We start from the raw sequence: 9,358 nt of genomic DNA on the forward strand, positions 1-9,358 counted from the left end.
TAGTCAGGCACTCCCCCTGCAGCCAGTGATCCTGCCCCATTCCCTACAGCGCCCCCTTCTGGGGAGAGGCCATGGCTGGAGTAGCGGGGAGATCCCCCACAGCCAGTTCCTGACATGCTCCCAAGGAGGAACCAGCACCTGCAATAAATAAACCAGCCATTGGGGCAGACTATTTTAAAACCAACTTTTTTATTAACCCTTCATGCTACTAAAAAATACACATTTAGTAGATGTGTGTCTCCCCCCATCCCTTTGTGGGAGCCCTCAGGCTGTTTATCTCAGTCCTGCCAAAGCTGTCCCACCCCAGCACCATCCACCCCCGAACTGTACAAAGCCCTGCCTGCCCCCACCCCAGCTCTGCCCCCCATGGCCTTTAATGCAACCCCCATGTCACGCACAGGAAGGAGACAGTGAGGCCCAGCTGGACACGTTGCTTAGGAGTCTGTGGGCTGCCCTAGTTATTACAGCCTCAGGAGCTCTCTAAGCTGCACCGGGAAGGCAACACCCATTACAGCTGCGTTTGCCATGGCCCTGCTGGGGCTTGTTTAGTGGGACCCATCAGAGCCCATCAGAAAGCCCACTGCGTTCCCAGTGGTTTGTCATACCCCATTATTCCCCTGTGCCTGGTGGCATGCTCAGATTCCCCCCAGCACCCCTCGCTATCTGCCCCTGCCCCCTACAGCAGATCCAGCACTCTCAACAGAAAGGCCTCGGTTGAGAACAGAAGACAGATGGGGAGGCATGACCACCCGGGGGGAGAGAGCATGACCAGGAAAGAAGTTTACATTACGAACTCCAGGGGGGAAGAGGTACAAAGCCCCCCATCCCCCATGTCGAACAGGTGTGGCTCTACCCAGGGCTTTGTGCAGGGCCAGAAGTCACTTTGGAAGCTCAGGGCATAGCAGCTGGACTCCGGAAAGATCAAAGTCAGCTGCTAACCCACCCCCACAGCCTAATGAGAGAGAGGCTCCCCCCCGCATGACTGGCTCGGGGGCACAGTATGGGATACAGCTTCCTTCTCCTCAGGTGGGTCTGTATTTTGGAGACACCTCGCCCAGAAGAACCCTAGTGTGTGTCAGAAGGGAGGGGGCCATATCTCCTCAGCAGAAGGGGTGCAAAGTAGAGGGAACCCACATAACTGGGCTCCAAGGGCCCCTCCATCCAATTCCTGCAGCTCTCCCAGATACATGGAGAATGCACAGAACTCATCACCCTTGAACCCCAGAGCTCAAGGGGGCTGAGGCCATGACAGCTCTTGTCTCTGGGAGTGGTAATATTAGAGCTGCCCCACCTGCCCCAGCATTGAACTCACAGAGCCCCCTCCCCCACGCCATGGGGAGCTGAGGAAAGCTACGGCAGGGGTGAGGCAGCCCCTGCACCTAGGAGAGACGGGGGGCAGGGCGCTTCCCCATGCCCTATTTAAAGACAACTATTCCTCGCCCCGAGAAGCTGAGCCTGGCAGGGGGTAGCACTGCGCCCCAGCGCAGGGCTCACAGGGACTTGCGTGGGCGCTTGAGGAAGGCCAGGGTATAGTCTCTCGGGGCTGACACCTTCTGCTTCTTCATCTGCACCTGGGACTGGGCTGTGAGCTGCAGCTTGATGGCACTCGAGTTGATCTTGGCAGCCACCAGCAGCTCCTTCATGCCCTTCATCTTCTCGCTCTGGAAGGTGAGGACAGGCCCCTCGGGTAGGGGAGCAGGGGGGACCCCCGGGACAGGGGCCCCCCCCTCCTCCTTCTCCACCACAGAGGGCTTGTCTGGCCGCTGGCCTGAGCTGGGGCGCCGGCGCTCGGCAGCCTTCTTGGGCAGGGGTGGCTCCTCCGGCTTTGACTCACGGCGGGGTCCACGCCGGCGCCCCTCACGGGGATCCTCACTGCCTTGCTCATCGTCCTCATTGGTCTCCGTCTCCCGCGCCACAATTGTCACCTTCTGGCGCACCTGGGGGGAGGGAGGGAGTCAGGGGAGGGGCCTGCCCCCCCACAGCCACTGCCAAACCCCCAACCCTGCCCACCCCGGAAGCCCAAGCTCCCAAATCCAGCAGGGACCCCCCAAAGCCCAACCCTAAACCCCCTGCCCTGCTGACAACTCCAGTATTGAACCCCTAAATTCAGCAGGGACCCCCGCACGCTCAAACCACAGCTCTGAGCCCCATCCCCCAGAACTCCAGCCTCCCACAACTCAAACCCCAGCACTGAGCCCCTCAGCACTGATCCCCGTCCCCCAGAGCTCCAGCCCTGAGCCCACAAATCCAGCAGGTACCCCGAGCCCCCACACGCTCAAACCCCATCCTGTCCCCCAGAGCTCCAGCCCTGAGCCCCCAAATCCAGCAGGGACCCCCCAAGTCCCAACACAAAGCTCCCCATCTCCCCCAATACCACCCGAGCCCCCCAGCTCAGACAATTCACCACCCAATGTGTGCTACTTCCCAGACTCAGCCCTGCCTCCATCACACCTGCCCCCCCTCACCTGCCCATCAAAGCGCCCCAGCGACTGCACCAGGAAAGTGGCCCAGCCCACGTGCAGCACAGGCGTGGGGCTGCCCTCCTCCCACTTGCAGATGCCATCATAGAAGCGCAGCAGGTGGGCGAAGCACTCAGGGTCCTGCAGGGCTGAGCCCCCAGCCTGCGCCGGGGACCCCTGAATGGGGAAGAGAGGGGTTAGTGCCTCCCAGGGGCCCAACGCACCAGGGGCTAAACAGCCCCTCCAGCCTGGTGTTCCCCTCACCCACCCTGGATCAGCCCCATGGCCCCTCCCACATGGTGTCTCCCCCTCCCCACAGATCATCCCCAAAACCCTTCCAGCCTGGTGTCCCCTCCATCACCCCCCCACCCCAACTCAGTACCCCCCTCACCTCTCCTCTCTCCACAGCACCTTTCTCCTCCAGTGGCTCTGCCAGGTTGGCCACCTCCTTGAGCAGGTTGGGAACCACATCGTTGGCCACATCGAAGAATTCCTTATAGATCTCCTCGTCCTCCCGGCAGTAGTTATAGCTGGGGGAGGACAAGACCAAGGGAGGCAGTGAGCAGCTGGGGCCAACCAGCCCCTAGGCCTGGGGCCAGCCCCTGTCCCAGTCCCCTGCTGCCAGCCAGTCCTCAGGCCTGGGGCCAGATCAGAGCCAGTGCCCCCTAGAGGGGGAGGCCCCATGTCCTTCCAGACATGAATCGCCCCAGTCTCCTTTTTAGGCAAGCAGTTCCATGGGCTGGCGGCCAACCAGGCCCTAACAAAGGGAAGGGTTTGGGGCCCTACGGCAGGCTCCTGGGGCACTCACTCCTGGATGACGGTGGCTGTATCAGCCCAGGCCTCCAGTGCCTCCTTGACATTCTTGTTGCGACAGTGGTAGCCAGCCAGGTACATGTAGGGGTAGATGTGCTCGTTGTTGTAGTACTTCCTGGCTGAGCTGATGCCCTGGGAGGCGGGGGGGAAGACAGAATAAAAGGACTTTCTCACCAAACTACTCAGGAACATTTATGTTTTACAAATTACATCCCGACCACAACCCCCTGCAATCCCCACCCTGGGCTTCCTCCAGCTCTGCCAGTGCCCCTCGGTCCCGACCCAAGCCCTCTGTGATACAAACCCTGGGCTCCTGACCCACAGTACCCTGCAATCCCAGCCCTGGCCTCCCCCCAACTCTGCCGGTGTCCCTGAGTCCTGACCCACAGTCCCCTGTGATCCCAGCCCTGGGCTCCCCCCAGCCCCGATCCACAGCTCCCCGTGATCCCAGCTTTGGGTTCTTTTCAGCTCTGCCAGTGCCCCTCAGTTCCAACCCACCGCCCTTGCGATCTCAGCCTTGTACCCCTTCACCTTATGGTAGGTGGAGAGGGGATCTGGTCTGCCTGGTGTCGGCTCCAGCTCCTCCAGGTCGGCCAGGTTGCCCAGTGCCATCGGGTACCTGCCAGGGCAGCAGAGCAGATAGGTGTGTTAGCTTGGGGAGACAGGCAGCTGGAATGAGGGGGAGGGACTTTCTATCCTGACTTCTGCCCCCCACAGGCGGCACTGGGGCAGCACTGCAATGCCTGGCACTTGGGGGCAGGGCACCCCAAGGCAGCAGATGGCAAAAGACCCATTGATTTCAAGGGGCACTGGGTAAGACCACCCACTGGCTCCTGCCAGCACCATCCCCAGCTGCGCCACATGCGCTGCGCCGCGACTGCTCGACACACACACCCCGGCGGCCAGCCCTGTGGGCAGGAGGAAAGCTGACCTGGCCCAGAGCTGGGCTCTGCTAGAGAACATCTCCATCACCACCAACCCTGCCTAAGTCCCAGCCCTGGAGCTCCACATGCTCTATGAAGGGAGGCCAGGGTCGCCAGCCCTAGGCTGGGAGGGATTCCAAATGTTGATTTTGCCGCACACAGACTGATTAAAACATACTTCAGTCGCTAAAAACCAATGGTTACAGCCAGGGAAAGTCAGCAGAGCGCGGACAACGTGGCCGGCTGAAGGACATTCCTTGGCGTACTTGGACATGGGACGGGGACAGTTTGTGCTACTGGTTACAAAGCTGCAAACTTTTGCCATCTCAACTGCTCTCGTCACTAAAGAACAGGCTGACCCCCGAGAACCTCCTCCTGAGGTGAACATTTAAAATCAATACAAACAGGAAAAACGCTTAAAAATAAACATCAATGTTAGCTGTCAAAACTATATAAAATAAAAACCTGTGTCTGTCAAGCCTAATGATCCCCACCCTGCAGCTAGAGAAACTAATGATCAGAGGTGATCGCTCAAGTCTAATTGATGTCCCTCAATGCCCCCCAGAACTGGGATAGAACCCAGGAGTCCTGGCTCCCAGCCCCCCATGCTCTAACCACTAGACCTCCCTCCCCGAGCTGTGGTTTCAAAAGTCCAGCAGTACTGACCTCTCCAGGTGCCCCATGTCGTAGAGAACCCACAGGAGCCGCTGCAAGGAAAGCGGACGGTGGGTTACTGAGGACACAGAGCCATGGGGGGCAGGAGCTGGGAGGATGAGACCCGGGTCACCTGTGGATAAGATCCCTGTCGAAGGGAGGGGCATGCGTGGTGGAGAGGTGTGGGGTGCGCACGGCGCTGGAGGGATGTGGGGTAAAGGAGATTGGAACAACTTGGAGGGGGCCATACAGGGAAGGAGGAAGAGAGTAGATGGGCCTGGGGCAGGCATGGGGGTGTGCACAGGGGGGAGGGGACTGGACGCACACATGGGGAGGGGGCATGTCCCACCTGCTGCAGCTGCAGCAACTCCAGGCTGTCAGTGTGCAGGTCGATGGAGGGGTTGATGGCACACACCATGAAGGCCACCTCCATGTGCCGGTCACAGCGCAGGTATGAGCCCTTCAGGTACAGCCAGCTCTGTGGGGGACAGCAGCAGGTGAGTGAGGTAGCTGGGCCAGGCTACCCCTGAGCCCCATGGAGATGCTCCTGGCCCAGAGCACGGGGGTGGAGCTGGAAGCCAGGACTCCTGGGTTCTATTCCCAGCTCTGCCTCTGATGCTGGGCAAGTCTCTTCCCCTCTCGGTGCCTCTATTCCATCTGTGAGCTCTTCAGGACAGGGACTGTCTCTCACTGGATCTGGGCAGCCCCAGCCCCTGCCCTGATCTCAGCTGGGGTCTAAGCAGCACCTGGTCCAATGCGGGGAAGCTGGTCTCAGCGGTGTCTGGTCTGATGGGGGCCAGTGACTGAATGCACCCCTGTATTCACACCCTGCACACCATTGTAATAATCTTTGTACCAAATATGTCCTGTGAGCTATCATTTGAAAAGTAACAACTCCCTGCTGTAATATCCTGGTGAGATGTGTGGAGCAGCCCTAATGGAGAGTAACGAACATAAGCAGACATTAAGACTAAAATGTGTTTATCAGACAAGGGGAGGGGCGGGGGGGGAAGAGAGTGGACTGTTCCTCAAAGGAGAAGCTGGCACCTCTAACCAGAGTTAACTGGCAATCACCGGCCAAGCGGCCACTCTTTGGGGAAGGAACAGAGCACTCTGCATTTCAGCAAACTCTTTCACCACGAGACCCCATGGCTCTATCCTCACCGCAGGAAGAACTTGATCTTGGGCTAACCTCAGGACAGTGCCTGTCAAAGGGGGATGGGACTAAGAAAATGAGGGGCAAATGCACCGGGGGAGGGGCCGTCTGCATCTCCTGAGAATACAAAGGCGCCAGTCTTTGCGAGGGGTTCTCACCAGAGAACTGGGGTTGTCCCGTTGCTGGGAGCACAAGCTAAGGATTTTACCTTGAACCAAGTCCAGTTTGTTATGTTTAGTTGCTAGAATGCACTTTATTGGGATTTCTCTTGTAACTGTTTCTGACTTTACACCACATATTTGTTCACACTCACATTCTCTCGGTAATTCACCTGGTTTAATCTTTATAAAAATCAAGTCTAATCCCGTGCTGTGTTTCAACTGAGCTGTCTGGGTAACTTCAGTTAAAATAGCAAACTACTGCATACTGACCTCTAATATCTGAGGGACAGGTCAGACAGGGACAGGACGGACAGTGCAGAAAATTCGGGATCGGGAGTGTGTTGGAGTCGCCAACTAAGGCTGCTGGAAGCCAGAGCATGGCTGGTGTTTGCTGACAGGCTGCTGGGGTCAGAGCTGCTGGACCAGGACTGCGGCTATCCACAGACCCTCAGGGTGGGACCTGCATGCTGCGAGGCTGTTTGTGGGAAGCCCAGGTGGGAGCTACAGCAGTAAAGCATTGAGTGGCACCCACGGCAGGTGGTGACACACCCTCACTGGTCTGGATTGTGCCCCAGAATATGACAGAGCCCCCCAGATCTCGCCCACCGTCTGAGCAACACCTGGCCCCAGGGGTGGGGCCCTGATCTCAGTCTGGAAGATACCTTAGTGGCAGTAATTAATGCGGATCAGTTACTAGTTACCTGCTGCCCCATCTACTAAGGTTAAAGCCCAGGGGATCTTGCACAGCAGCTTTCTGATCCAAGCAGACAGCCCGAACCCTGCACAGACCCCAAGCCCCATTCCAACCCCCTCACCCCCATCTCACCACCTCCTGCAGCTACATCTCAATGCACCCCCCCAACCCCTCAAAGCTTATGGCCTCCCCTCACTTACCCGCTCAGCCACACCGGCATTCACGGTCTGCCCACGCCGGTCCTCATTGCCTTTGCCGTGCCAGGTCACCTCGGCCGTCTGCTCACCATCCTGGCCAAATACCACCCAGGCATGGTCCTCCGAGAGCGCCAGGTGCACGTCCAGCAGCCCTAGCACCTGGCAGGCCCCCACCACAGCAAAAGCCACCCCTGAGCTGTCCAGCTTAGTGCCTGTAAGGAACACATAGTACTAGGGGGCGCTGTGCTGCAGGGAGCAGCGTGGGACTCAGGAGGGGGGTGCTCTTCCCTTGCAGTCAGTGCTGATGACCTCTGTGCCAGTGTGGTGCTAGGGGGCACTGTGCTGCAAAGGTCAGGGGCACTCATTAGGGAGAGCTTCCCCCTTGCAATCAGTGCTGACCCCTGCACCAGTGTAGTGCTAGGGGGTGCTGTGCTGCAAAGAGAAGGGTGGAGCTCAGTAGGAGGTGCTCTGCTCTCAGTCAATCCCAACTCCAATGCGCCATCACTAGGGGGCGCTGTGCTGCAAGAAGCAGGCAATGGAAAAGCAGAGCTGAGCATTTTCAGGCTGCCCCAGAGCAGTGCCCCACACTGGGCCAGGGTGGTACTGTCCCCACCCCCATGGTTGTGGGCCCCATACCTGTGATGAAGCTGAAGAGGGACTGGATGTGGGCCCGGTCTTTGAAGTAGGACCGGCTGAGGCTGTTCCAGATGACGTCTGACACCTTCTTGACCAGCTCGCGGGAGGAGAAGCCCTCAGGCCTGGGGTAGAGGGACAGGTCGACAGCGCCACGAATCTGGGCGGTGAAGCGGGCGTACAGCGCAGCCACGATGGACAGCTCGGCCACAGGGAAGTAGGTGAGGCTGTCGGGCTCGGGGCCCAGGCGTGGCTCGAAGCTGATGCCCGGCACATTGGTGGGTATGACTCGGTTCACGGCCAGGAAATGCTCCACAAAACCCAGCACCAGCGAAAGCAGCACCAGATCGGGCTGGTCCTGCTGCAGCTCAGCCTCGAACAGCCGCACCACGTTCTCTACCGAGCACAGCGGGAACAGGGCCTTCTGCCATGGCTTCAGCCCCATGGCGGGCACCCAGGGCAGCTGGGGAAGAGGAGAGAGCGTCAGGGGTGGCTGAGGAGAGGGCCAGGGCCTTCCCAGAGCCGGGTCAGTCAGCTGCGGCTGGGAGTCTGGGGCTGTGTGTCTGCCTCTCTCCCAACCTGTCCCCTGAAGGGGGCCCCCGCCCCCGTCTCTCGCCCCCCTGCCCACTGAAGGGGACCCTCGCCCCCGTCTCTGTCTCTCTCCCCCTCCCCCCGTTGAAGGGGACTCTCGCCCCCCATCTCGGGTGACCAGCTATTAGGGGCTTTGTCTTACACAGACAACTATCCCTCCCCCACCCCCCGCGAAAAGAAGTGTCCCTATTTTTCACACTTGCTCTCTGGTCCCCCTCCCCACATGATGCTCACCCACCCCCAGCCCCCCTTTACCAGAGGCAGCAGCCCCTCCTCCCCCCACCAGCTTCACTCCCCCAGCACGGACACAGCAGCAGCCATGCTGGGCCCGCAAGGCACCATAGGAGCCGCAGTTCCGCAGGGCACGACGGGAATTGTAGTCCACCTGGCTAGCCAATCACACCATGTCCCCCGAGGTATGCTGGGAGTTATAGCTTACAATTAACCCAGGTGTCTTATGGGAAATGTAGTCTGATGCATGTCGAGGAAAGCCAGTATTTGGTGGTCCCGTTAACTGGCTGCTCATCACCCCCTGGGAAATGAAGTTTGGCGCCCGAGGGGGAGGTCCCGCCTGCCGTGGTGCATTCTGGGAGCTGTAGTTCTTCCGGCAGTGCACTCAGAGACTTGTAGTCCCATGGCCTACCCCAGCTGGAGGCATTCCAGGGGTGTCCGCACCCAGCACCAGTCTGGGCCTTGGAGTCTATTTTTTTTAATCGTGAGGCCATTTGATCCCTCAAAGGCCTTGTGGGAATTTTAATGATGTCATCGACCCTCCCCTGCAGCCCTGGCCCAACAACTGACCCTGGCGCTGTGAGCTTCCCCGCAGCAGTGCCCGAGCCAGCCTTGCGAGGCAGGAGTTACAGCCTAAGGGAGCGTGGCTGATGACATCACAGGTGTACTGCATGATGTCAGAGCTCTGCCAAGGCTTTCGACAGGGAGGCCATTAGGAGGGCAGAGTTGGGCGAGGTTGCAAGGATGCAGACTGCCCTGCCTCCCTTGTCACAGCACCCATTGCTGCGGGGCAGCAGCTGCAGGCTTCTCTCCCTGCAGTGTCACAGCACCCCCTGCAGGCCTGAA

At 59.3% G+C, this 9,358-nt stretch overlaps 1 protein-coding gene across 3 annotated transcripts; it reads right to left on the reverse strand.

Annotated features, from left to right (window-relative positions):
* Positions 1-1,046: 1,046 nt before the first annotated feature.
* Positions 1,047-8,692, reverse strand: MEN1 (menin 1). 3 transcript variants are annotated; one of them, XM_038411589.2, is made up of 10 exons: positions 8,621-8,692; positions 7,694-8,153; positions 7,061-7,269; positions 5,199-5,327; positions 4,862-4,902; positions 3,804-3,891; positions 3,268-3,404; positions 2,851-2,989; positions 2,466-2,636; positions 1,047-1,937 (listed from the first exon to the last, which is right to left on the reverse strand). In XM_038411589.2, exons 1-10 carry the CDS (start codon positions 8,621-8,623, stop codon positions 1,491-1,493), a joined length of 1,824 nt encoding a protein of 607 aa, XP_038267517.1. In that variant the 5' UTR covers positions 8,624-8,692; the 3' UTR covers positions 1,047-1,490. The 3 variants fall into 3 exon arrangements, with proteins under 3 accessions (XP_038267517.1, XP_038267518.1, XP_038267520.1); XM_038411590.2 differs by having other exon boundaries at positions 8,537-8,676; XM_038411592.2 differs by having other exon boundaries at positions 8,565-8,675.
* Positions 8,693-9,358: the final 666 nt, after the last annotated feature.

The sequence above is a fragment of the Dermochelys coriacea genome, chromosome 7 (genome assembly GCF_009764565.3).
Source record: "Dermochelys coriacea isolate rDerCor1 chromosome 7, rDerCor1.pri.v4, whole genome shotgun sequence".
Lineage (NCBI taxonomy): Eukaryota > Metazoa > Chordata > Testudines > Dermochelyidae > Dermochelys > Dermochelys coriacea.